The following is a 27,587-nucleotide window of genomic DNA, read 5'->3' on the forward strand; positions in this document are numbered from 1 at the left end:
AAGTCTGAGACCAAAGTACCAGCTTTGGTACCGGTGAGATAAAGCTTCCTGGTTGATAAAAGGCCATCTTGTTGCTATAACTTCGCATGGCGGAAGGGGCTAGGGAGCTCTGTAGGGTCTCTTTTATAAAAGAGACTAATCCCATTCATGAGGGCCCCACCCTCATGACCTGAGCACCCCCAAAGCCTCCTCTTAATTCTATCACTTCAGGGGTCAGAAGTTTAACATATGAATTTTGGGGGGGGACACAAATATTCAGGCCGGAGCACCGGTCAAACATAGATTCACGTTGCTCAACTTCTTTTATAGCTTTAATCCTGACAATTCATTCTTTTATTCCTCTCATGGATCTCAAACACAATCCAAGAACAATGTTCCCACATCTTCTTTAGTCTTTTCAAACTGCAAATTCCACCATCTCTTTGTGTACCATAGGGAGCTCCTTTACATATACCATACTCGGCTTCACTTCAACATTACACTAACCAATATCCTATACAAGTAAGACAGAGCACAGTGGTTAAGACCACATGTGCTAGAGCCAACTGGCTTAAGTTTAAATCATAATTCTGACCTTACTGGCTGGGTAACCCTGGACCAATTACTTAACCCAAGTCTCAGTTTTATCATCTTTAAAACGGGCTATATTAGCACCTACCTCATTGTACTATTGTGAGGAAGAAATGAGTAACTCTCAGAACGATGCCTGACACATCTTAAGTATTCAATAGATGTTTCCTATTTTAGTTTCTGGTCTCAAAAGAAGCAGCTTCTTGCCTCCTTGTTAAAGCTAACCCTTCCACCTTCACTCTGTACCTAATTCTTTCCTTCTTCTTCAGAATCACCTCTCTATGGATCTCTTTTCCTCTTGTCTTCTAATATCCTAAGGTTTGTTGTGTCTATTCAAAATTATTCACTTGAACCTACGTCTTCTATGGCTCAATCTGTCTCCTTCCTTCAAATTCCAGATTCTTCTAATGCCTCTACTTTCTGTCCCGCAAAATCTGGCCTCTGATTATTGCTGACCTCCCCTCACATCATCTCACATTTCTTCTCTCACTCCAGCCAAAAGCCTCTCATGGGTTTTGAACAAGCCGAGCACTTTCTGGCCTCAAGGACTCTGAAGCTGCTGTATCCTAGGTTTGGGACATCTGCCCCCAGCTCCACTGATGTATTCAACTCCCTCAGCTTTTCACCTCAAAGGTGCCATCCTCAGTGAGGCCTTCATCCCTCAGCACCTCAGTTAAAGGGCCCCCCTCAGTCCCTCTCTATCTTACAACATTGTTTTATTTCGTTCAAAGAACTGCTCCTTGAAGACAGAAACCTGAATGTCTCTCTCCCTTCGTATTCCCAGTGGCTGGCTCTATAAGTATTTGTCGAATGTATGCACCAAGGACTAAGCTAGAATCGTGGAAACACCAGGTGAATCAGACAGACCCTGTCAACAGTTTACAGCCCAGTGACAGCCCTCCTTTCTCTCTTCACAAGTCCCACTTTCTCTTTTACCACAGTCGCCCTCATTTGAGTCCCCATCACCTCACATCATGATGACCACAGAGCCTTCTCATTTCCATCCCTTCAATTCTTTCCATCTACCAATCCACCCCACGTACTGGTAGGGCCTGAGGGGACCCAATAAATAGCATCACTTTTTTTCACCCAAGTTCTAAACCAACTGAGATTGACAGAGGGTAGTCAGACGCATAGAAATCAAAACATGAGCCAGCTGGAGGACACAGCTTAGGTGTGTAGCACCCCAGAATTCCACAGACTCACCATTGAGTCACCCGCAGCACTGGATCAGCACAGGCTCCCCTCCCAGGGACCACCCATGAAAGGCTGGTGGGTGGTGGAGCAGGCCTAGAGGAGCGGACCAGAATCAGTGCTTCCTGTAGAGGCTGAGTTACACATGCCTGGTTCCTCTCCTAAAGTTGCCCATAAGTTACTCCTCCCCAGGGGTGGAGTGTGCAAAGGGAGGGAGAGAGGCCAAGGGGGCCATTCTAACTGATGAATCTTTACATGGACACAAAAGCTATAGGGAAGGAGATTCCCTGCAACCCACCCCCCACTACCCTTGGCCACTGCCAGCTTCCAGACTTTCTGTAAATTATCCTTTTAATCTTGACTCTCGAGAAATTTTCAAGTGCTTCTTGCCAAACATATCATGTTAATTCTCTCTGTCTGGCTTTGAAGGTCCTCCATAATCTCAGCCCACTGCTCTACAAAATGTAGTCCTGTTCTGGCTTAGCCTCTGACCACCCCACACAAAGCCTGTGTTCATCTCCACCTCGGCTGTGTGCTCAACCCTCAGTGCTCAGCTGGAACATCCTTTCCTCAGTGAAGACTTCTCTGACATTCTAGACCACAATCAAGTCTCTTTTCTTTACATTTCTGGTTAATAAAACAGTTTTCCAAGTCTATTTGTTTCGTGTTATTATTCAACTGTATTTAAGCCAGAGACTAGGGGGAAATTAACCAAATTTAGGTCCTTGTTCTCATTAGAGGGCATGAGAGAAGTGAAATTAACAGTATGCACATCAATCATGACACTGCCACAAATGTCCATAGCAAAGAACATGAAGCGAATGATGCTACAGGAACCAAAGAGGGGCTGTGTTTTGTACATTTTCAATATGGTATATAAGCCCTCACACAGTGCTGGCCACAGTAGTGCTCACAGATACTTGTTAACTTATTCTGGTAGAAATGAACTAGGCTCAAGTGATATCTCTTCTGTGAGTTACTTTGGAGATCTTTCTTTATGGGTAAAAGAGAATATCCCATTTGTTTTCCCTTCATTAACCTAGGGGAAAAGACATATCTGTGCAGGCTCTGGAAGAAAGAGATCCATAACATATCTAGCTATGTATTAGCTAGACACACCAGCTGGGGATCTTTTCCATCTAAGTTCTTTGTGCTATGAGCAACAGTGATAGTGCATAAGTCAACACAGACCTGGTCAATTTCACTTCTCAAGTGTGAACCTGAACAGGAGATCACAGACCCAACCTCTTAAGTTCAGAGGTTTTCTGCCTTCTGTGACAAGGGTAATTTCTAGTGCTTATAGAACTTGTTGACCCAGAAAACATTTCCAAACATCAACTTTCAAATGATGTTCACTCTTGGCCATTGTGAGCTTCTCATTCTGTTTCGTTAATCTATACGAATTAAGTATAAGAGAATCTCTCATACTTAGGCCACCAGATTTTAAGATAAGTGGCATTCCATTGCTATATCTTTGGGTAACACAGAATCATAGAAACTTAGAGCCAGAAGGGACTAGAAATCTCTTCAGCCCAGCCCTGTCTGAAGTAGAACCTGTCAGGGGCCTCCAGCCTATCAACTGTCTCCCCCTTATTTACCAACGGAACCCTAATTTTGTTCAGTTGTGGAGATGGCCTCTCCCCTGCCCCACAAAAAGAATCATGATTTGTTTAACCTAATCAGTAACCACATTTTCCTTTGCCGGAGATTGCTTTAGGGGAAGGCATGCAACCCAGTTCTGGCTGCAGACGAGGTGCTTTTCGGGTCCTCTGGGAAAAGACCCAGAGGAAGTGCCCTGCTTTCCCTTCCTGACTTTGGCGGCCGACATACATCCTTGGGACTGCTGTAGCCATCTTGCATAAATGAGGGAGAGAAGAGATACTACCAATATACTGAGGATAGCAGAGGAAAAAGATGAAAAGTGCCTGGATCTTGATGACCCTGGGGCCACCAGAGGTAGGTGTCCTTAAGTGTTCACTGCATACAGTGTTTGATATTCACTAAGTGTCCAATAGCTATCTGTTAGATACGTGAAAAAATAAGATGATAAATGGCCTCACTGTTTATGTCACTTTCAGCTGAGTTTCTATTACTTGCTTCTAAACACATTCTAACTGATTTAATAGATTTGGAAAGAGGTTCCAGGAAACAAAGTGACTTGGCCAAGGTTATACCACGGAGTGTGCAAGTTGAGAGTGGAACTCCAACCTCCAGACTTTCAATCTAGATGACACTGTGCTTTATCTGTGGTGGAGGGGATGAGGCCTAAGCTTCCTCAGACCTGAGAGGCAGTATTAGAGCGTGGTTAGGTGTGGCCTCCAGAATGGGCTTGGCTTGGGGTCCTAGCTCCACCACATACTAGCCAGGTGGCCTTGGGTGAGGTTACCTTCTCTAAGGCTTGGCTTCCTCCTTTGTAAAATCAGCAAAATATAATCTCTTAGTCTAACATATTAAACTATTATTAATATTAAATAAGATAATGGATGAATATTTCTTAGCACAGGTCTGGGCATAAAGTTAACTCTCATTAAGTGATAGCTCTTATTGACTGTATTAATACTACTAAGATTCATTCAACTTGACTCAAGCTTTAGGTAAGGAAAAATGAAAGAAAGGCCATTTTCATTCTGGAAACAAACAAATAAAACAGTGCTGTCCTGATTTTCCAAGCACCAATATATAGAGTCCAACCAAACACCTTGCATATGCTCATACCTGATAATGATAGAAAGTTGTCTACAATACAATTCATTTTATCAAAGAACTGCCAACCTAGTGTGGGAGATGAATGTACAAGCAATTACCTATAATGTGCGGCAGAATAAAATGTGCTATGGAAACATAAAATAAGAGAAAAAAAATAATTTTAATTTAAAAGAAACACAAGAAACAGAGAACAAACCAGTGGTTATCAGAGGGGAAAGGGGTCAGAGGAGGAGCAAGATAGGTGAATTAGAAGGATTAGGAGGTACGAACTACCACGTATAAAATAAATAAGTTACAAGAATGTGATGCATGGTACAGGAGATACAGCCAATGTTTTATGATAACTTTATGCAGAGTATAATCTATAAAAATAGAAAATAGGTATGTGGTGTACCTCAAGTTAATATAATATTGTAAGTTACTTATACTTCAATTTTTTTTTTAATGGAAAAATATGGAAAGGTCTTAGGGATGATGTGGCATTTGAACTGGTCCTTGAAAGATAATGGAGGATTCTGAAAAGTGAAGAAGACAGAGAAGGTATTGTGGGTGAAGAGACATCACGAGCAAAGTCCCAGGAGCTTGAACGCACACGGCACGTTCAAAACTAGCACACAGATGGGGTGAAGAAAGGTGCAGGTGATAAGCTTGGAAAGATGGGAAAGATGCTTTAAAAAATTTACACTTGATTTTGTAAACAATGGGGAACCATGATTCATTTTTGAGAACAGAGTAGCACGAAAAGATCTGTGCTTTAAGAAAGTAACTCTAGCAGTTTGTGAAATTAGTAACTATAGTTCTCCTTAGCCAAGAAAGATAAAATACATTAACAGAACAACCGCATAAAAATGCCAGACATTTCATTTTCAGAGTTCCCATATACATTTGTTAGGAATCAGGATGCGGGCTGGCAATGAGGCATGTTGGGTTTCCGAAAAATATAACCAATGGAAACTATACAACCATATAAAATCAACTTTCTGTGACCTATTTTAGCAACTTCTTTGCACTGACTAATCTTGCTGAAGAGTGAATCATAAATTCAGCAGAGCCCATGTCCTGGTGACCTCACTTGTTCTAAGCCCGTAGGAATATTCCCACCTCTACTGGCTCCAAGTCTTTTGAGAAACATCATAATTGAAAAAGCAGTCATTTTAGTATAAGTCCCAAATTTGGCTTTCTTTTTCTTTTTTTTTTTTTCTCTAGTGAAAGATGGGGAAAAAGGGAATCAAAACAGAGTAACATAGAACTCCAGATAAAGAAACCATACTGCCATGGTTTTTCTAGCCCTACAGAAAAACTCTGCTTGAGACCTTCTCCTAAAGTACTCAGCACAAGAAAAACAGGCAGAAGGATGGTACCAGGTCACCAGAGAGTGAAACCGACTGAAACAAAAGCCCAGCTGACCACTGCCCTTGCCAAGCAGATGAAAATGTGAACACAGGGAGGGAAAAGTCAGTCAGATTCGGGCAGTCTGCTGAGTTTCAGAGCTCCATAGCTAATGCCAAGGAGTTCTTCTAATACTTTTTTATTTGAAAAATTGCAACAGCAGTTCATCCAGAAGTAGAGTCACAAGGCACGTGGAAATGCTTCTGTGTTACCTAATTTCAACCATACATATATTCCCATCATGACCTTCCATCACCTCTCTGACTATAGTAATTGGCTCCCACACAACCGTAAGTCAAGGTCAGTTCAACAACATCCTAGAATAATATCATTTTAGAGTTGGGAAAGATTATAGAGATAATTTAACCTGCTTCACGAGTTTACAAACCAAAGGCAGTAGACAAATGATTCTTCCAAACCTACATGGTGAGTTAGGGGTAGAGCTACGATACAATGTTTGCACGTCCTTGCTGAGTGTTCTCTCCATATAGCCTCACCTTCCTCTACCATGTGTATATACTTAGAGGGATGAAAGAGAGAGAGAGAGAGAGTGTGTGTATATAGCTATTTTTCATATTGATAACATATCTAGTGTCCACACGTTCTTATGGCGTTTTATGTTCTTACCTTAATATATGTTTATATTTGGATTGTAATTCTATGGTGTTAGGACCCCGTCTTTTTTATCCCACGGGAAATTCCCTGCTGCCTCTGGCTGTATCATTACCTAGTGAACAAGAACAGGGTAACAGCGGTGCAAAGGGGGAAAGGGTTCAGACAGATACTAGTCAGGAGCATGTCTGTACAGAGTGAAGATTAGGACTAAAAAGGAGCCATTCTGGTTGCGGGATCAGGGTCCTCCCTCAGGGCTAGTTCCCAGTCACACCTCGCTACAGCTGCCCAGGGCACGGCAGACCCTGGGATGGCAGAAGCAAGGGAGCTGGTGCTGAGGAAGCTTCGGTCTCCACCACCTACCTTGAGGTTCTCTAGAAATAGCTGCCTTTGAAATGAGGTGATGACTGTGTTATTTAATGGATGGGTACATCCTTTCATAACGTATACATATATCAAATCATCATCATGTACGCCTAAAATGTCGTACAATTTTGTCAATTATACTTCAATAAAGCTGAAAAAAAGAACTGCTGTTGCCATCTCACCTTAGATCTATTCCTTCCCCATCAGTTTATGACCTAACCCTTTTGCTATGACTATTCTATCCTCAGGTAATGCAGGTAGTCTTAACTACATTGGATTCAAGCTATACTCCATCCACCTAATAGGACCCACTTGCAGTACCCTAGCACTTAGCATAGTCTGCTTTCCTGAGGCAATGACATCTCTAGAATGCATTCACAGGCTTCTGAGTAAGACTGAAAAAAGGAAGCCAAAGATGGGGCAAAACTCTGAAGCCTTCTTTCCGTGGTCACAAACCCAGAGGGGTCGGTTCACTTATGCTTTTCTGTATGGATAACATTCAAGAGTGTGAAAGGCAAAGTTACAGTCTTCCTTTTGCAGATTCGTTGGTCCTCTAAAGGACTGTGACCAGCTCTGCACTGTTCATGTAGTAAATGTGTTAAAGGCAGGAAACAATCCTTGCTTAGCTAGACTGCTTGGGTGGGTCTCAGTTTTCCTAACCAGTGATTCCCTGAGGGAGTAATTTTAGTTGATGAACATTATCACCCTGGTCTGTTTCCTCCACACCACTTCCTACCCTTTACTCCCACAGGGACTGATTGCCAACAAGCCTTCTATAGTGGAGGGTTCCGGAGACTGAGAACTACTGGCTTCCAAAGTAGGGGTCCAGCTCCAGCTTAGGGGTTAAGAGCATGGAGTCTGAAGAAAGAGTGCCCGGGTCCAAATCGAGGATCCACTTGTTACTCGCTGGGGGACTGTAAGCACGTTACTTAAGCTCTCTGTACCTCAGTGGCCTCATCCTTAAAAAGGGCTCAATAAAAATACCTATATCACAGGAGTGTTATATGAATTAAATAAGCTGCTATCTGCACAGCACTGAAAATAGTGAACAAAGTAAGTGTTTGCTGCTGTTATTGTTATTTTTTCCCTTCTCTTTCCACCTGGGCTCTCTCACTTACCCTGAGGATGAACACACCAGGTGCTCGGATGTTGGCTTTGATAGTAACAAGTAGGCTGTTAATCTCTTTGATGTATTCTGCTCTCATATATACCAAAAACCTAGGAAAGAAGTGATCTTCAAATCCAAAGCAATAGCCTTCTGTAAAGAAACACTATGAGGGAACGGGGAAAAGTTGAGGAGTGATGCAAAAAATTACCTCACGTGACTGCCAACTTCAGAAAGACTGAAGGGCACACCACAATTATCTCCCCAGGCTTTGTGCTCACCAAACAGCAGTCAGATTCCTCTACAAAGGGTAATTGTAACCATGCCTGTGTGACCCTGGCATCTGAGATGGTGTCTGGAGACTCCTCCAAGGCCAGGGCACCATTCTTCCAACACCAGGGGCTACTTTACAAGCCGTATCTGTTTGATTCTCTCTTATCACAAGGATAGTGCACAGCAGCCTTTGAGATGAAAGCAAATCTTCATTTCCTGCTGCTAAAGAACTTCAGAGAGAGGATGTGCAAGGTACGAGATGCTAGATGATGGTGCGAGGCCCTCGGAAAAGAGGGTGGAGTTGTTCTTTTTCCAGAAGGACATAAACCAGCTAAAGAACTAATGTTCTTAATGTATCAGCTTGATTTCGATCAGAAATACATTCATCTCATCTGTAAGAAAATGTTTGCAGGATGTATTATGTTCAGGGCACTATATTAGGTACTGAGGATAATGCAATGCATAAGAAACAATCCCTTCCTCAGTGACCATAAACTCTGGCGTAGAAGACAGTAAACAGCTGATGACAAATCAGTATGAGAGAGGGAATGGATGGTTTATTTCCCATTAACAAACCAGTTAACAGCTATGAGAAAGTACAATGCAGGAAGGCCAATTCAAGAAATATTTATTACGAGGCCATTTTATGAAACTGACTATGCCAGGGAAAACTAGGAGTGATTGGTAGTATCACTTTGCTTCTCATGGATGACTTCCAAATTCAATTGTAATAGTAATAATAATATTATTAAATGTTTAAGACCTCTATTAAGTGTTTACTGTGTGCCAAACATGGTTCTCAGAAGCACTTTAGATCTTTTAACCCATTTAATGATCACAAGATATTGAGGTAAGTACTACTATGATCCCACACTTTATGCCCCCCCCCCAAAATTAAGGTTCAGAGAGATTAAGAAACCTGCCCTATGTTACACAGCTAGTAAGTACTGAAACAAGGAATGAAATTCTAACAGTCTAGGTTTATAGTCATTGTTTTAACCAATATGCTACTTTGTCTGACCAGAAGGCCTTCTTCAGACAGGCTTGCCCATTAGCCAAACAACTCCCACTATACTCCAGCTACCCACTGCCCTCAATATGCCCACATCTGGTTTGCTTTATACCCAAAGCATCATTTATCCTCAGTAAGGCTCACAAGCCTAGTTAATCATTGCCAGACAAGGCAGAAGACACAGAGGCCCTACCTAATGAAGAAGACCCTTGGGCTTGTCGTTGTGGAAGGAAAGGGAGGGAATGAGGGTGGCAAAAGAGGAGGAAGCGGCGGTCGAGGAGGAGAAGAACTGCTCCTGGTTTAAGTCTTTAAGCTACTCAGGGGCCTCAGAAAAAGGATCCAGAAAAAAATAAAAATCAACTGGAGAAAACACAAGACTACAAAGTAATAAAGCCCATAAGTAAGAGAGTGACAGGGCTAGACACAAACCCTGATAGCCTTTCCCCGTCTGCCTGTGGTGCCAGGAAAGGGCTTTACAGTGAGGAAAGGGTTCCTGTGCATTTCTTCTGTTTGTTTTCTTACTAAAACTCTGTGCCATGCCCTGAGAGGGCTGCACCCCCCAGTGTGTAACGTGTCTTCTGTATCTGTAGCCTCTAGCAACTGGCATCTTCTGAACAAATCCACTTTGGCATGGGGACACTCAGAACGCAGTGACAAACTGACCCCAAAGCAGACACTATTTGAGCACGCCCCTGTAGAACACTTGTTTGCAACTTGCTGACCTCCACTGAAGCACGTGTGTATGCGGGCGTGTGCACACGCACATACACACACTCACAGGGCTGAGCCCTGGTGACTCTGGACACTCTACTCCCCTCCCAAAAGCCATTTGATCCTAGGAGAAGCCCCCGCTGGCCAAACTACAAAGATCTGGAGGGCCCTGGGTGGACCCCAGAGACACACTCTTTGTTGAAAACCAGGTGCACTGCCATGCCATTGCTGGGGTCCCAAGCGCTTCCCTTCACCCCAGAGCCGAGGTGGCCCTCCAGGCAGGCGGCGGTGGCCTCAGGTGTTTGCCTCCCCGCTGCAGCCAGCTCCTGGGCTCTGCAGGGTGGGCTCCAAGGCCACAGGGCCACCTTTCTTCCCTGACGCGCTCTTCCACAAACACTGGATCTGCTGAGCCTGGGGAGAGGGGCAGAGAGAAGCCGCCAGCCAGCAAGTGTGCACAGCGCACAGAGGGGAGGCGTGTGCAGGACGGAGGTGCGCCTCGGTTTACAACGTGGCTGCAGCGCCCGCACTTCCCTGTCTCAGGTGTGACGTTGACTTATTGTTGCTGAGTAACTTCTCGTGGTAGAAACGAAATTTCTTTTAATATATTACATATGTATGTACACACTCGTGTGAAATATATGTACTTTGAGGGGATCTATTTATGTTCCATGGGGAGTCATTCTTTCCCATCAGGAATCTCACCTGCTGCTTTGTGTATCTGGTCAGATTCCTGGCACGTTTTGTTTCCTGTTGTTTAGTAAAGGTGCTCTTCCTGGGATGCACACACACAAAAACACCAAGTCGCCCTCCTCAAAGGAGACCCATTTGACTACATTTTATTTCTTCTGAGGAGCCCTTAGCCTATCATTAACCCTTGTTAATTTTTAGAACAGCTAGGGTGGAGGATGTGAGGATGACGGGCCCTGTCTGGACACCGAATCTGAAGTGCCTGTGGGACACTCCAGCAGATGTGTTCACCAAAGAGCCGGATACGCAAGTCTGAAGCTCAAGGGAGAGATCTGGCCTGACCGCGATCTCCTGGGTCCTCAGCTACAGCTCTGGCCAAGATACCACACCGCCTCCCTCTGCTTTTGGCATATGCCTTCAGGAGAGACAATAAGCCTTTCTTCCATTTGGACGGCTACTTTCAAAGGTTCTCAAGTGAACTTCACTCAGAGATCTTGGCTGATCTTGATATGTACGTGGGTGTTGCCACTTCCTCGCCTCTCCCAAATGCTGTGAGAATTACAGTCGGCAGAGTGGGTGACCAGCCATGAACCTAGAGCTCCTCTCCACCCCCAGCCCAAGTGTGGGCAGCCCACGGGCCCTGCTTGCCCCTGCCCTTTACCTAGTGAGCAACAGGAACAAGATTTCTCTGTCCTGCTCTCCAGAGTATGCCAGACGGAGCAGGTGTCAGACACTTGGCAGGCCATTTCCCCAACCTTATTAATTCCAGGTAGGATGCGTATCCCGTGGATGACCAAAAGGGGGCCAGGTTATATTATGTCAATACTTGCAAAGGCCACTGGTTACAGTTTAGCTTTCAAAATACCACTCAGTACTTATATTTCAACATAATACTCAAACTTTTTAAATTGAGAATTAAAAAGTAATAATCATGGTCTGTCATATCCTCAAGAGAGAAGCTAAGGAAGGTTCTTTCTTTAGCTTCCTTTAGAGAACATGAGGAAGGCTGGTTCTTGCATTTACAATCCAAACAAGATTGGAAAAAATAAAATTGGAAATACGACATCCTCTTAACTTGGTTTATGCCAGGGATTTAGAATGGTTACAGTGGTTTAGTGATTAAAAAAAAGAAATCTATGTGAACTCCAAGAAACCAAACAAAAACTGAGGTTGTTTGCTAATCAATGAGTACAACTGTTTGTACGTGAGCCCAAGGCAAAGGTCTCATTCTGCCAGGCACTGAGGTCGCAGCAACTTGTTCATCCCCTAATGTCTAGCCAGTTACCAAGCCCTGTGCTTTATAATGTCCTTTTCTTTTTTATTCCCATGATCACCATTTGGCTAGATGTTACAGAGGACTGGTGAAAGTCTAGGAGAGAAGATAAAGAATTACAAGTCATGAATTTGAGTGGGGGGGGAAAAGAGTATTTTAAAAGGATAGATTTGAACTGGGTGTGAAAATAATGTAGCACCTCATAGGCAGGAAGACTGCATCTCCTTAATGGACATACTATACCATATCCTTGCCTCGAGTTATACTTACAAACTAAATGTTATTAATTAAAATTTAATGTAAAATAAGTAAATAAAATACAATGTTAAATGTATTAATGGAGTAGCAAGCAATGATAGAGATTGAAGAAATGCTAAAATAGCAGTTAAATACATAAAATAGTCTCCCCAGTTAATTAAGCAGAAGCCATCTAAATTAAGAGGTTAAGCAGGGTAACTGAAGAATCATCAGTAAGAGGGCTTCCCTGGTGGCGCAGTGGTTGAGAGTCCGCCTGCCGATGCAGGGGACACGGGTTCGTGCCCCGGTCCGGGAGGATCCCACGTGCTGTGGAGCGGCTGGGCCCGTGGGCCATGGCTGCTGGGCCTGCACGTCCGGAGCCTGTGCTCCGCAGCGGGAGAGCCCACAACAGTGAGAGGCCCACGTACGGCAAAAAAAAAAAAAAAAAAAAAAAAATCATCAGTAAGAAAAATGGATACCCTGTATAAATGAGGTTATGGTGAAGAAAAATGCTGGGGGAAACAGAGAGATGGTTTGTCATGTCTCACAGAAGAGGAAGTTCACGGGTGAGTACATATTCATGTGCGTGTGTGTGTGTGTATAAAGTACAAGGAAAAAAGAAATCAGGGCCCTGCACCATGAGGTCCTAACCAACCTCTCCAAACGTTTCCTCCCACGACCGCCATGAGATCCTTTGGTCTCCTCAAGGGTCAGCCTGGTCTCCTTGTCTCCCCCTTGGTCCACACCATAATCCTGACTGAGTGTCCTCCAACTGTGACTCTCTTTCTGCAACTTAGTGTCCTTCAAGGTCCAGCTCAAGTTCCATCATGTCTCACAAGCCCTTCCTGACAAGCCCAGCCCAGAGTGTCTTCCCCTTCCTCTATCCTCTGACAATTGCTGCCACTCACTCATTTTTTTAAAAAAATTCCAACAATATAAAGCAAAACAAAGTTCCCTCCCAGGCATTTCAGTTGAGCACCTCCTTTCTCTCACCACTGGGTGCCTTCCTGAGTCTTTGGGAGTGTCTGATCCCCTCAACCTAATGCGAAGTTCTTTAGGGCAGGGACTGTGTCTTCACACATCTTTTAATCCTTCATATCACAAGACTATGGCCAAGGTATGAGCTGATCAACATCTACCAATGTGAATAAGTGGTATCATACAATGTTCAAAGGAAAGTACTACATTAATCATGAGAACATTCTGATTCTAACATACAAGATTAGGAAAGGAGAATTAACCATAGTCATCTTTTCACTCAGTTCCTCCTAGGCGGAATAAGACTGTAGACTTCAGGTAAGGTAAGTGCAAAGGTAAATGGAAGAGGGGCTTAAGTAAGCAAAGCCAGACACGGACAATGGAGAGTAAGACTCTCATGAGGTAGATGCAAGAGAGACAAAGGAAAATCAACAATTATTTAATTGCAGCCAGATATAAAAACATACCCATATTTCCTTGAGCATCTTCTACCTTGTTTGATGAGGACAATAGAAAAGACGTCCTGGTGAAGTGAGGGCCCTGAAGAGATGGTTGTTGCTGCTGCTGCAGAGGCATGGTTTTGAGGACCACCCTCCAGTCCACCTGGCTAATATCTGACCTTGATCGAGCATGGCCGGGCTTAAAAGTAGAAGTCTCATCCAATAAGTCATTCACAGAACGAGGTCTGTCCCTCCGACGCTGACAGATGTTGAAAAAATCAAAGGTTGAAGCTTCCTTTTGTTCCATCCAGGACAGATTATCTGGGGTTGTCCCCTTCTGGACCATAAACTGTTCTTTGGCAGGGAAGACATTTTGAGCTTTGGTTTCTAAGAACCTGGTCTTACAATGGTCCCAGATCATGCCTCCCTTGCCCAGGGAGGAGACATTTCTGATAGCACCATTGTCTATGTTACTGAGGACCTCATGCCCCACCAGTTCAGGAACTTCCTGAATCCCATAAACCTCTGCTTGCTGCACAGCCTTTTCTAGCTTACTATCAAAAGTAGTAAAGAAATCCTCAGTAACTTCCAGGGCTGGGCTGATATCATCCACTTCCAAAGCTTCCATGTCACAGGCTCCAAGAGGCCTAAGCCTCCTAAGCTTGTTCAGGAAAGGGCTTCATGAACATTCACCCGACAAAGAGAGGTAAAGTTTTGGGCAACAGAGTTCTGGAAACAACTGGAAGGAACTTTCATTCAGCTGCCCAGAGCAGGCCAAGCACAAGGGTGGTTGATGTTTTCCAGGACATTAAAAACATCTGCTAGATGATAACAGTCATCAACAAAAGTACTGGGAGACAAACATTCCTTTGAGATTATTCTTCAGTGAGACCTCTGTAAAGACAACAGGAAGTGCTTGTCAAGGCAATGTCACCACCATCTTTAATTTCCTGAAAGAAAATGAAAAGAACAACATTGGCACATAGTTCATTGTATTCCATATCATTGTATTCTATATACATAAATCTGCCCGTTTACTTCCTCATCTTTACATCTCTTCCATGGCAGTCATGCCCAAACGTGGACAACACCTACAGAGAAGTTCCACTTTCAAGAGTACACATCACTGGGACTACCCTGGTGGCGCAGTGGATAAGAATCCACTTGCCAATGCAGGCGACACAGGTTCGATCCCTGGTCCGGGAAGATCTCACATGCTGTGGAGCAACTAAGCCCGTGTGCCACAACTACTGAGCCTGCACTCCAGAGTCCACGTGCCACAACTACTGAAGCCCATGTGCCTAGAGCCCATGCTCCGCAGCAAGAGAAGCCACCGCAAGGAGAAGCCCGCGCACCGCAATGAAGAGTAGCCCCCGCTCACCGCAACTAGAGAAAGCCAGCGCACAGCAAAGAAGACCCAATGCAGTCAAAAAAAATAAATAAAATTAAAAATCTTAAAAAAAAAAAAGAGTACACATCACTGCATTGTATTAGAACTTACACAGAGCAGGGTGGGACTCTTGATAAGGGGAACTAAGGTCAGCAGCTTTTACTCATACAGAGAAGCCTATGCGAGCAGCTGTGAAAAGACTGCCCCAGCAAATCTCTGTGATATTGACCTAAAAGAGTTAGCCAAAGAGACTAGGAATTCTGTGACTGCGCTTATATCGTAATCAGTCTGAAAGTCATAAATGCATGAGTCCTGTCACAAACCGTGAAAGCACTGATGGTTTGTCAGGCTCAAAGGTGCAAGGGGGAAGTAGAGAGGGAGAATGGCCCTTTTATTAACCTGAATGTTTTTGTGTTGTGTTTCCTAAGCTTAGATTATGTAATGCCTGATGATGACTCTGGACTTCACAATTCTTCCAGTCATCTTGCAAAAAGGCTTCAGGATCCAAACTCCCTGAGGCTTTGAGGATTGGCTTACGAGTAGGTCCAGCCTTGGGGCTGGGCAGAAAGAATCATAACACTAACCACACTGGGAAATGCTAGATCTCCAAGGCCAGGCCAAACGAGAACAGTGATGCTGTCCAATATGGTAGACACTAGCCATACATGGCTATTTAAATTTAAATTTATTGGGTTTCCCTGGTAGCGCAATGGTTAAGAAGCCACCTGACAATGCAGGGGACACGGGTTCGAGCCCTGGTCTGGGAAGATCCCACATGCCGTGGAGCAACTAAGCCTGTGCCCCACAACTATTGAGCCTGCGCTCCAAAGCCCATGAGCCACAACTACCGAACCCACATGCCACAACTACTGAAGCCTGCACGCTTAGAGCCCACACTCCGCAACAAGAGAAGCTGCTGCAATGAGAAGCCTGCGCACCTCAATGAAGAGTAGCCCCTGCTCGCCACAACTAGAGAAAGCCCATGCACGGCAACGAAGACCCAACACTGCCAAAAAAATAAATAAATTTTTTTAATTTAGAAAATAAATAAATAAATAAATTTAAACTGATTAAAAATCAAATAAGGTTCCTCAGTCACACTAGCCACACTTCATGTGCTCAACATACACCTTTGTATCTTTACCAAAAAAATGAACAAAGAAACAAAACAACTAGGTAAGCTTTGTTTTCCTTAACTACTTACAAGTAGGTAAAACTAGGCAATTAGCAACACCTTTGCAAGTTGCTGCAAAGGTACATAAATGTCCTTTCTTCTTTAAAACTGCAAAATTTCTGTGGTTAATTAAAATAATTTTTAGCACTTAGGTCATTAAATCATTACATTTAAATCAACAGCACCAAGCTACATTGCTTAATGTGTGTAAGTAAAACTACTATATACAGCCCGTTATTTTAAATGTATCAAGAAGGTTTGCAGGTCACAGGAACTTGGTGGCTAACCTCTTATAAGGTGATAATGACTGTGAATTTGTCTACTTTTTACATTTTCATGTTTATTATGTTAGCATTCATGAAGCAAGGCATAGATTGATTTTTGGCGATAAGATCAGTTATAATATTTTTCTAGCTGCAAACATGGTTTTGTTTGCTGTGTCTATGCTAAGCCTTGAGTCTCTTGAATCCTATAGCAGAGTTTCACTACTTCTGTCATTTTGAAACTTGGAATTTTTCAGTTTTATCTTGTACACCAGATGCTAAGAAAAAGAAATACATAATAAATCTAAAATTTCTAGTTCTTTATTTACTAAAATTTTAAATGAACATAATAAAATATGTTTCCCATTTTATAGAAGAGGCACCAAGGTGCCGAGCACTAAGTTATTCATCTAAGATTCTATTATGAATGTTCCTTTTCTTACCTAGTTCTTAAAATTCAGTCTTTAATCATACTAGAGAGAGTAAATACCTTTAAACTGATTGTTTCTTTCTTTTTTTTTTAAATCAAAATGTGTAGGAATATACTCTTTGTGCTCCCTGCTTTGGTATTCATAGGCTGGCTAGGAGCATATAACCATTGACGGCCAGCACTGCTGGCTTGTGGAACACTCCATCACACTGCATTCTAAGATTGTAGACTGTTAGACAAAGACGGGACCTTCGAGATCATCCTCTCAACCCCAACTTTCACAGAGGGGACACTGAGGCCCACAGAAAGTAAGATGTCCCAGGGACACTTCCCTATGCAATGCCTCATTTAATCCTCATTAAGGGCAGTAACAATTCAACTTGAGAACCATTTCAATGCTGTTTAACAAGGGATTCTGGAAACCACTCGTCTACCATCCATTAAGGTCACGACAGGTCCAAGATGCTGAAGATGGAAGGATGAATAAGATACAGTCCTTGCCCTAAAGAGGCTCACAGTCTATCATGATGAGCCTAAGAAAATAAGTCCAAAAAACTGCCTTGATAGAGGATGGAAACAGATTTGGTGGGGGAAGGAGGGAGGGGTCACTTGCCAGCAAAGGTGAGGGAGAGATTAAGAAGGCCTTCAAAGGGAGGTGCCCTCTGAGTTGAGTCTAGAAAACTTAGAACGTATTTGCCTGGATGGCTTGGAAGAAATTAGGAAGAGTAAATCACCTTTTGGTTAGCAAGGGATTTTCAAGTTTATTATATAAAATGACTTTCCATAGGCAGTGTAGTGAGCAATGCAGTGGAGAAATAGCAAGCAATCTAGGGGATCTAGAGTCAGAGCTAGGTCCAAATCCTAATTCTGTCTCACACTAGCTATGTAATTTGGGGTAAGATTTCCCTGAACCACCCCCCAAGTCCACCCCAAGTCCTCTGGGCTAATCTGTTCTTCCTATTCTAGGAATTTCACTGTTAGTGCTTTCCATTGCTTCTGTCTGGAACCTACACAGCTATTCTCTTTGCTTTCTGATGTAAATATGCATTTACCCTTCAAAACCATACTCTACTCTTCACTGTGTGCCCCAGCATTTCCATGCCACTCTTCCTCCCCTCATTCCTCCACTTAGTTACAAAGGCCTTTCAGTTCCTCCTTCAAGGTTTACCATTTTGATCTCCAGGCCTGCCCACGGGCTGTTCCCATCGCTGGAGGGGTTACTCCCTCCTGGACTCTTTTGCCCATTGCATCAATGCCTAATCATCCTTCAGGGTCCAATCTAACATCAAGTGACAGATCTGTATTCTCTAAAGAGAGCCACAGCAATATCTCCTATCCCACATGCTTTTTGGCAATGAGAACTTGCTACTTCCCCATCAAGAAGTGAGTTTATTTTTCCACTCCCATGAATTGGGGCAAAGCTTGTGATGTTTTGATCAGTAGAGTGTGGCTGTGCCCATTGGCGGTACAGCCTTTGACTGGCCTGGTGGCTTCCTCTTCCTGTCTCTTGGAGCTCTAAGCTGATTATATAGAAAGTCCAGGCTACTCTGCTGGAGGGAGAGACCACATGCTAGACCACAGAGGCACCAGACATGTGAGGGAAGAAGCCATCTTGAATGACAGCCCAGTTGAGCTCTCCGATGATTCCAGCCCCAGTCAGTATCATAAGAGATTCCCAAGTGAGAATCTTCCAGCTGAGTCCAGTTAGCCCAGAACCATGAGAGATAATAAATTGTTTTCAGACACTAAATTTCAGAGTAGTTTGCCACACAGCAAACAATAATCAGGACTTACCACTTCCTTAGGGAAGCATTCTCTGGTGTCCCAGGCTAGGTTAAATGTACTCATTTAAGGACAGAAGGGCCTTGGTTCAGAAGGGCACCAGCACTTCTGTAAGTTATACACATCACATTTGTAATTACTAGTTTCGGTGTCAATATTCCCTTAGGCAGCAACTGTCAATTTTGTTCACCCATGGACCCCCCAAACATAGTTGCAGTTCAATAAATATTTGTTGAATAAATGAATTATTTTTGAGTGGGTATCTTTAGAATCACGACATTGTTTTCTTTTCCCCCTTTTTCTTTTGTTGTTAGTACCTGACTTACATTCCTCTTACCACATAATGATTATCTCTAGCAATAAACAATAGAGGTACTGCTTTAACAACAGCCAAAAAAAATTAATCTTTAGTATAATAAATGAACAGACAAATGTGAGAGATCCAGCCCTTTGCCTGTATTTTCACAGTACAAATTAAATAGCTAAAAAGAATTTGAGAGTTGCAGTGATTTATTCATTCCATAAACATTTACTGAAGCATCTACTGTGTTCTAGGCACTAGTGATACGACAGTGAACAAGACAGACGTAAACCCTACCCTTGTAGAACTTACATTCTAGTGAGCACTTACTATTTAGACACTGCTCTAAATGCCTTCAATGTCTTACCTCATCTGTTAAGGTGTGGTGAGAAGGCTGATGAACTCCTCCACACTCTAGCAATCCGATCCACCCCATCCCATCCCAAATCCCAACCCTCTATGAAGTCTTTCCTGAGACTCAATCCTTTCGGATCTCTCCCTTCCCCAAATATCTAAAGCATCACTAAACAAGTCAACTTTGCAGACTGTCTTTTTCCCTCAATTAGACTATAAGCTTCTCGAGGGCAAGTCCCATACCCATGTCTCTGTCACCCAACAAAGGCAGCAGGGTGTTCCTGCCTCTTGTCTTCCTCCTTCTAAAGCAGCCTCCACATCGTTTCTCTTAACCCTTCAGAGTCTTCCCAGTAAAACAGGGCTCAGCAAACATTTTCTTTTTTTTTTTTTAAATTTTGTTTTAAACTCTGGCAACCACTATCAGCAAACACTTTCTGTAAAGAACCGGTAATAAACAGTTTAGGCTTTGTGGGCCACACAGTCACTTTTGCAGCTACTCAGGTCTACGGCTGTAGTGAGGTAAATAGCCACAGGCAACATGGAAATGAATGGACATGTCTGTGTTCTGATAAAGCTTTATTTACAAAACAGGCAGATAAACAAAATATGATATATCCATACAATGGAATATTACTCAGCCTTTGAGAGGAAGGAACTCCTGTCACATGCTACAACATGAATGAACCTCGAGGATATCATACTAAGTAAAATAAACCAGTTACAGAAAGAAATACTGCGTGATTCAATGTATATTAAGAAGTCATATTCATGGAAATAGAAAGGTAGAATGGGGGTTACCAGGGCTGGAGGGGAGGAGGGAAAAGGGAGTTATTGTTTAATGAGTATAGAGTTTCAGATCTGCAAGATGAAAAGTTCTGGAGATCTGTTTCACAGCAATGTGAATATAAACACTACTGACCTTAAAATGATTAGATGGTAAATTGTATGTTTTTACCACGACTTAAAACAAACAACCAAAAAACAAGCAGAGGGCCAGATTTTCCAGCGGGCTGTGGTTTGCCAATTCCTGGCCTAGAAGATCTAGTTCAGCCCCCTGAGGAGAGGAGGAGGAAGTCAGGAGTGACAACTTCGGGTCTCAGGAGGAAGAAAGGAACAGCAGCTCCACCAATTACCAGGAATGGGACTTCAGCAAGTCACTTACTAATCTCAGTTTTCTCATTTGCAAAATCAGCAAGTTAATAATACCTCTCTCCTAAAATAGTTGAGAGAACTAAATAGGACAATGCATGGCATGGCTGCCGGCACACGGTATAGCACATGAATGACAACAGCCTAAAAGCCCTCACCTGATGGGTTCCATCACCTTTCCTCTGTGACCTCATACTCTCCTTACCCCCTACCCTCCCTTCCACACCAGCCGCCCTGCCGGTTCTCCAACTTGCAGACATGTTTTCATCTCAGGGTCTTTGCATTGGTTCCCAATACCAACATGGTGAACTCTTTAAGTGACTGTTCATGTCACCTTCTCAATGAGGCCTCCCCTGACCACCCTATTTTAAATTATGACATGTGTCTCTGCCCTGGACTACTGATGCCCTTTACTCTGTTTTTTATTTTTTTAAATAACCTTTTAATTTTAGAACAGTTTTAGATTTAAAGAATTATTGCAAAGACAGTACAATGAGCTCCTATATACCCCACAAACAGTTTCCTCCATGTAACAGCTTGCATTAATGTGATACATTTGTCACAATTAATGAAACAATATTGATACACTGTTGTTAACTAAAGTTCATACTTTGTTCAGATTTCCTCAGCTTTTCCCTAATATCCTTTTCCTGTTCAAGGATCCTATGCAGGATACCACACGGCATTTAGTTGTCAAGTCTCTTTAGCGTTCTCTCGGCTGTGACGGTTTCTCAGACTTTACTTGTTTTTGATGACTTTGACAGTTTTGAGGAGCGCTGGTCAGGTATTTTATAGACTGTCTCTCAACTGGGATTTGTTTAATGTTCTTCTCATGATAAGACTAGGGCTGTATATTTGGGGGAGAAAAACTACAGAGGTAAAGTGTCATTCTGATCACATCATAACAAGAGTAGATACTATCAACATGACTTACTACTGCTCACGTTAAGCTTGATCACCTGGCTGGACCCTTCTTCCTTATGCATCTACCATCTTCTAACAAACCACTCAATTTACTTATTATTTAATGTCTAGTGTTTCTCTCACCCCACTAAAGTATAAGCTCCTCGAGGGCAGGAATTGATGCTTATTTTGTTCACTAATGTATCCCAAGTACATAGAGAATGCCTGACACACACACACAAAAGGCACTAGATAGATACATGCTGAATGAATACGCTGTTACTCCTTTGCATGACATTCATCGCCCTTCATGACCTATCCACCTCTCCAGTTTGTCCTTCCTGACCAACATTCACCTTGCTGTTTTACTCCTCCATGCTTTGGCCCAAGCTGGGGAGCCATCCGAATTGCTCAGGCTCCCAGAACACCCTGGGTTTGCCACAATGTACTGTAATGATGAACAATTTCTCTCCATCCCACTCTATACTCCAAGCTACTTGACAGCAGACGTGATGCCTTACTGACCCTCCTATATAATCTCTATGACTTCATCTTTTGGGGCTCCATTTTCCAACCTTTCTCCTTTTGGAATTTATCTTTTCCCTAGGATGTATAGGCCTCAAATTCACTACAATACAAGGGTCTAATGCGAAGTTTAGTCTCCGTAAATGAACACCTCTTACTAGCTTGCCTCATTTGGTTTTGAAATTAATTAATTAAAAAATAATAACAACATGGGCTTCCCTGGTGGCGCAGTGGTTAAGAATCTGCCTGCCAATGCAGGGGACATGGGTTTGATCCCTGGTCTGGGAAGATCCCACATGCCGCGGAGCAACTAAGCCTGTGTACCACAACTGCCGAGCCTGCACTCTAGAGCCCGCGAGCCACAACTATTAGGCCTGTGTGCCACAGCTACTGAAACCCGCGTGCCTAGAGCCCGTGCTCCGCAACAAGTGAAGCCACCGCAATGAGAAGCCCGCACGCAGCAAAGAAGACCCAATGCAAAGGAAAAAAAAAAAGACCCAATGCAGCCAAAAACAAAATAAACAAATTAAATAATAATAATAACAACATATTCAGACAGGTCAAAATATGAACAGGACTTTCCTCTGACAAAGTGAACTGAGTGAAATCACCGTGTGGGTGCAGTGTGGTTTGCCTCCACACAAAAAGTGGAAATCAGGAGCTAATTAGAACTGTGTTCTAAATCTGGCTCAACCACACACGTGCTGGGTGGCCTCTGGCAAACCATTAAACCTCTGGGTATCTTACTCAGCTACCTGTATCCAACAACATTGCTAATATCAAATTGCTTCACATGTGGCTCATTCACCAGGTAGCTGTTCCAACACACCTTTAAAAAATGTAAACTGCTATATAATTATGGAGCCCTCCACTGGACCTCACCCATTCAAGAACCACCTGCTCCTGTCTTCCCCTGGAAAGATATGTCAGCCCAACAACAGCAAAGTCAGCAACCAACTATTTATAACATCCTACTTTTCAGCCAAACTCAATGATCTACAGACACTTTATTTTATTTTTATAAAGAATACCCTTTCTGTAAAAAGGCTTATTTCCCCAATGTAACAGATTGAGAAACTGAGGTCCATTTGTCAGTGTTGTCATAAAAGCTCAATCCAAAGAATTCCATGCATGCATCAAAATGTTAACAGGATGCAGAATCAGTGCATTACTGTTTCCTAACAAGGAAATCTGCTGTTTACATGCTCATTAGGCAAGGCTAATTAGCAGGATGAATACAACAGTCCTTCCACACAGAAGTAGAAGCAGATATGAGTAATAATACCAGCCTGGCCCACACAGAGATGCCACTTTCTCCCAAGCTGGATGGTAAAAACGCTGACTTCCTCCCACTTGACTAGATGGCTGGTATTCAGAACGTAATGAGTGCTCAAGAGGGTGTCTGGGGCCTTGTAGTTTTAGAAGCAGCTGGACTACGGAGAAAAATGCAATACCAAAGACACCTAGGATAAACAGTTTCTGCCAATCATTTTCAAACATGAGAAACAAGGGTGATTATAAGAATGGTCAGCACATGTGGCTCTCACACGGTCTTCACTTTGGTTAAGGCCACAGCTGACTATAAATTTTCTGAGAGTTACATAATGTAAAGGCTCCACCACAAGAGAATATGACCCTAGTAAAAATGCTTCTGGATTATCAGGCTACAAGAGGTTACGCTTTGTCATGGCGCTTTGTCATAAAGACATGTTGTAATGTAAGCATGTTGATGGAGCACAGGCAAGCCAAGAGCAGCAGATAAGGAAATGGTGCCTCTGTGGACCTCATAAGAAGAGTTCAGGGGCTCTTTCAGAGGAGAAAGACAGCTAGAAACACAAATGGAATCCCATCTTCATAGGCCTGGAGGGAACATTAAATGGCTACATTTATCTAAGTTTCAATAAATGAGAAGTGTATTGCCAGGCAATACCTAAGGAACATATCATTTAGAAATATAATTTTACAGTGTGTTTCCCAGTTATGAAGGTAATAAACCCATAAAAACTCTGGAAAATACTGACAGATATGGAAAAGAAAATAAAAATCAGTCATGATCTCAGAACGAAATAGTTAGGTGTGTTTTTATCTAATATTTAATTGGAATCAGATTATATACAGTATACAATTTGGGCACACTGTCTGTTTAAAGACCTGCTCAAAAAGCAAATACCAGTAATTATTAACCATGAAAAGAAAAAAGAAATGTCTCAGAGTGTGCTGTGCCCACCGATACCTTACAGCCTGGCACAAGGCCCCACCTGACTGAACTCTCTTCCACCCTGTCCAGGGATCTCCTCTCTATACTGCCACTAGTGCACTGCAAAGCCCTGACCCGCCTCGAGCATGTCAACCGGCCCCTCCTCAAACCTTTCCTCCCCAGGTTTCATGGGCACCGCGCTCTCTGTTTTCCTCTCATTTCTACCCTCTCCTTCTCTGTTCCATCTTCCTCCTTTCCTTCCTGGCCTGCTCAGCAAATAGGGGCATCACCTCAGCTCTCTTCTCTGACTACAGCCGCATGTACTCCTCGGGTCAGTTTAGCCCCATAATTACCTCCATGCTCACACCTCCCAAATTTCCACCTTCAGTCTCCATGGACTCTGGTCCCATGTCCCCAACTTTTTGTAGGACATTTCTATCTGGCTTATCATCTGGCAAAATGAAGCTCAACTTGTCTAAAGCCACACTCAGCTGTTCACTCAATAATTATTTGCTGACTGCTCACTACGGGTTGGGTGCTGTCTGAGGTACTGGGGAGACGGTAGCAAATAAAACCCTTCAATGCAGCTCCCACTGACAACAGGGCCCAACTCTCTAACCTGACACTCTAGGCCTTTCACAGTCTTGGACTAGCTTGCCCGTCCAACTTCCCGCTTCCCTTCCATAAGACATTCTTTTCCTCCAAACTGGGATGCTACTGCTCAAGTTTTAGGCTTTCCCAACTCCAAAACTTTGCTTGCAGTTATCTCTGAGGTACCGTCTCCCCACCTCTACCTACTGAAATTCTGTCCACTCTTCAGGCTTACTTGCCGCCTCTTCCACAAGCTTTCTGTGATTCCTCACCCTAAAACGGTCAGCTCTTTCTTAAAGTGTCCAGAGAATGGCTTTGGTACTGCCTCCACAACTTACACTGCCTGCTGCCTGTTCCTTCTGAAATGATGATGATAATAATTATATTATCTTATAATAATTATATTATCTTATATTATTATAATATAATATATCATATTATAATAACTACCAAAAGCATATTTTGTGCCAGGTGCATTGCTCAGTACTTTATATCTCTAAGCCTCACCATGTGTAAAGTGATGAGGAAACTGAGGCGAAACGATACCTAGTAACTTTCCTGAGGTCACACGCCTACCCTACTGGACTTACAGCAACTTGGGCACAGCGATTCTACCCCATTTCATTTTTACAACCCTCACTGGGCCTAACACAATGGCTAGTACACAATGGGTGCTCAGTAAATATGGGCTGAATGAACGACTGCATAAAGAGCATGTTTTCAAAGTACTGACGTCTGTAAATATAAACACCACTCTGCTTTTCTGGCCAAAGTATATTTGAATTCATTATAAGCTCGTTTAATAAAAATTTGACATGCTTTCCAAAACGTTATGTTGACTTGAGCTTTTAAATTTTTTCTTGGTTAGAAAAAGCTTCCAAGCTATTGAAACTGGGTTTAAAAATAACATGGCAAAGGTCAGGTAGCAAAGACCTCACTCAGACCTTTTATAGAAACAAGAGCGCCTATGCAGCGCTTGGGAATTATTTTGTGAACCACTCCAAATCCATAGCTTGGCTGGTCTAATTTTCCAGTGACTTAGAGCTCAAGCTCTTTTTAATACCAGAAAGGACATGTTCCTTTTGAAATACCCCTGGGCAATCAACCTAAGCATTTTTCAGTCCATCTCTGTGCTTACTGTTTGCCTCTTGCAAAAATCATTGAGACATTTGATGCCCCAAGACGTTTTCCCAGAAACCAACCTAAATGTAAGTGTGGGGCTTCAAATCTCCAATTGCTCTGCTATTGAAGGCAGCAATGTTATTATGCCCCTGTGGCACCCACTGCACTGGAAAGCCAAGACTTCTCATTGAGAAGCCCATTTTCATAAAACCACCAGCATTCCAAAATGTCCTGGTTTTAGGAGCAAAACAGACAGACACAAACTTCAGTTACTTAAGTGTCTAAAAATGCAGACTCAATGTTTTCCATTCCCCGTTACCTCCATGGCAGGAAACAGTGATTAAAAAACAAACAAAAGAATCACTCAAATTACCTCCATCCTAGGACTGAGGTGAAGAAGTTGAAAAATTCCATCATAAAAACCACGTGTGCTAGAGTCACCCTCCAACTGCAACAGGGAATAACGAGTACATGGAGGTGTCATCTAAACCAGCTGGCGTGAGACCTCGTAATGGCCACCCCAAGGAGGAACGCTGAGACCCAGCTATGCAAGATACCCAAAAAAGCTAAAGAAATAGCTTTTCAGATTAGCATCTTTAAAGATGTCATCAGCTCATATAACTATTTGACTTTATTGAGAATAATCGTCTTCACGTGCATGGTTTAGAGCATGGTTTATAAAGCACTTGATAAGCTTCTTGAAAAAAATTTGTAGTAATCTCAACAGAGACAGGTAAGTAAAGTAGCAGGATTATTTTAGAGATGATGAAACAGAGACCAAAATGACTCATCTACTGTCAGTCGAAGGCCCCATGGGGAAGAAAAAGAAATTCCCAGAATCCCTGTCAAATTACTGAGTCCACGTTCAATTACCTTTTAAACCACTTTAAATCACTCAGGGGCCCTGACGCTAGAAGGACCATAAACAAGGAGTAAGGTGAATTCAATCCATGAGCCACCCAAGTTTGAGGTTTTTTGATGGGACAGAGGTGTGGCAATGGGAAGAACACACATTTCTGACACCAAGAAAGGGTTCATGTCCCAGCACGGCCTTCTAAGCTGAATGACCTCCAGCAAGTCAGGCTGACTCAGGATGTCTTGGCCCTTCTTATCTGCAAAATGGAAATCCTTCCAACGTCTGTCTCCATCAGTGCACCTCTCCATTAGAGAGCTGTAATGCACAAATGCAGATAATATATGTGAAATTTTTGTAAAATCTAAAACAATTACTATTCCTGTAAGAAGCTTGTTGATTTCTAACCACACAACCATTTATACTCAACAAGCGCTCACAGAGGATGGACCAAGTACCCAAACACTATGTTAGGTGATGGTACGGACACAAAACACAGCTTGTGCCCTCAAAGAGCTTAATAGCTAGTGGGGAAACAATACAAAACCAAGTATAAAAAGTGCCTTAACAGAAGTATACAAAAGGTGTTATGGGAACATAAATAAGAGGTCATTACTCATCAAGGGACAATAAAAAGTCTTAAGTGACAGAACACAATTGAATGGCACAATAACATGTGTACAGAGATGACTTCAGTTGAAACAAACCAAAGACAAACGAAACGTACAAATAAAACCAATCAGACGTGCTCTAAAAATGACGCTGCTTCTGGCATGAAGCTGTCAACCTACAGGAATATCTCTAAAGGTCCCACCAAAGCCTGAGCTCAAAGTGAACTAACAAACAATTGCACAAATGGGAGGCACAAGTGTAGAGGGCTTCCTCACAAGCTGCCCAAGTCTATCCAACCCACAGAATCTATCCGACCCACAGAAACATCCCTGGCCAGCAGAAGCATTTGCTGGGTGGCTGAGATGTCATGAGAAATGAATCCTTGCCT

At 42.9% G+C, this 27,587-nt stretch overlaps 1 protein-coding gene across 3 annotated transcripts in view; it reads right to left on the reverse strand.

The window, feature by feature from the left end:
- The window catches only part of PLEKHM3 (pleckstrin homology domain containing M3), a 182,780-nt gene that overhangs the window by 146,011 nt on the left and 9,182 nt on the right, over positions 1-27,587 (reverse strand). For all 3 annotated transcript variants that reach the window (XM_082840801.1, XM_082840803.1, XM_082840802.1), the window contains exon 2: positions 13,581-14,503. In XM_082840801.1, the coding sequence (XP_082696927.1) occupies positions 13,581-14,181 (601 nt within the window). In that variant the 5' untranslated portion in view covers positions 14,182-14,503. The remainder of the gene's footprint in view (positions 1-13,580; positions 14,504-27,587) is intronic.

This window comes from Leucopleurus acutus (assembly GCF_964270905.1).
Source record: "Leucopleurus acutus genome assembly, chromosome: 6".
In the NCBI taxonomy this organism is placed as follows: Eukaryota; Metazoa; Chordata; class Mammalia; order Artiodactyla; family Delphinidae; genus Leucopleurus; species Leucopleurus acutus.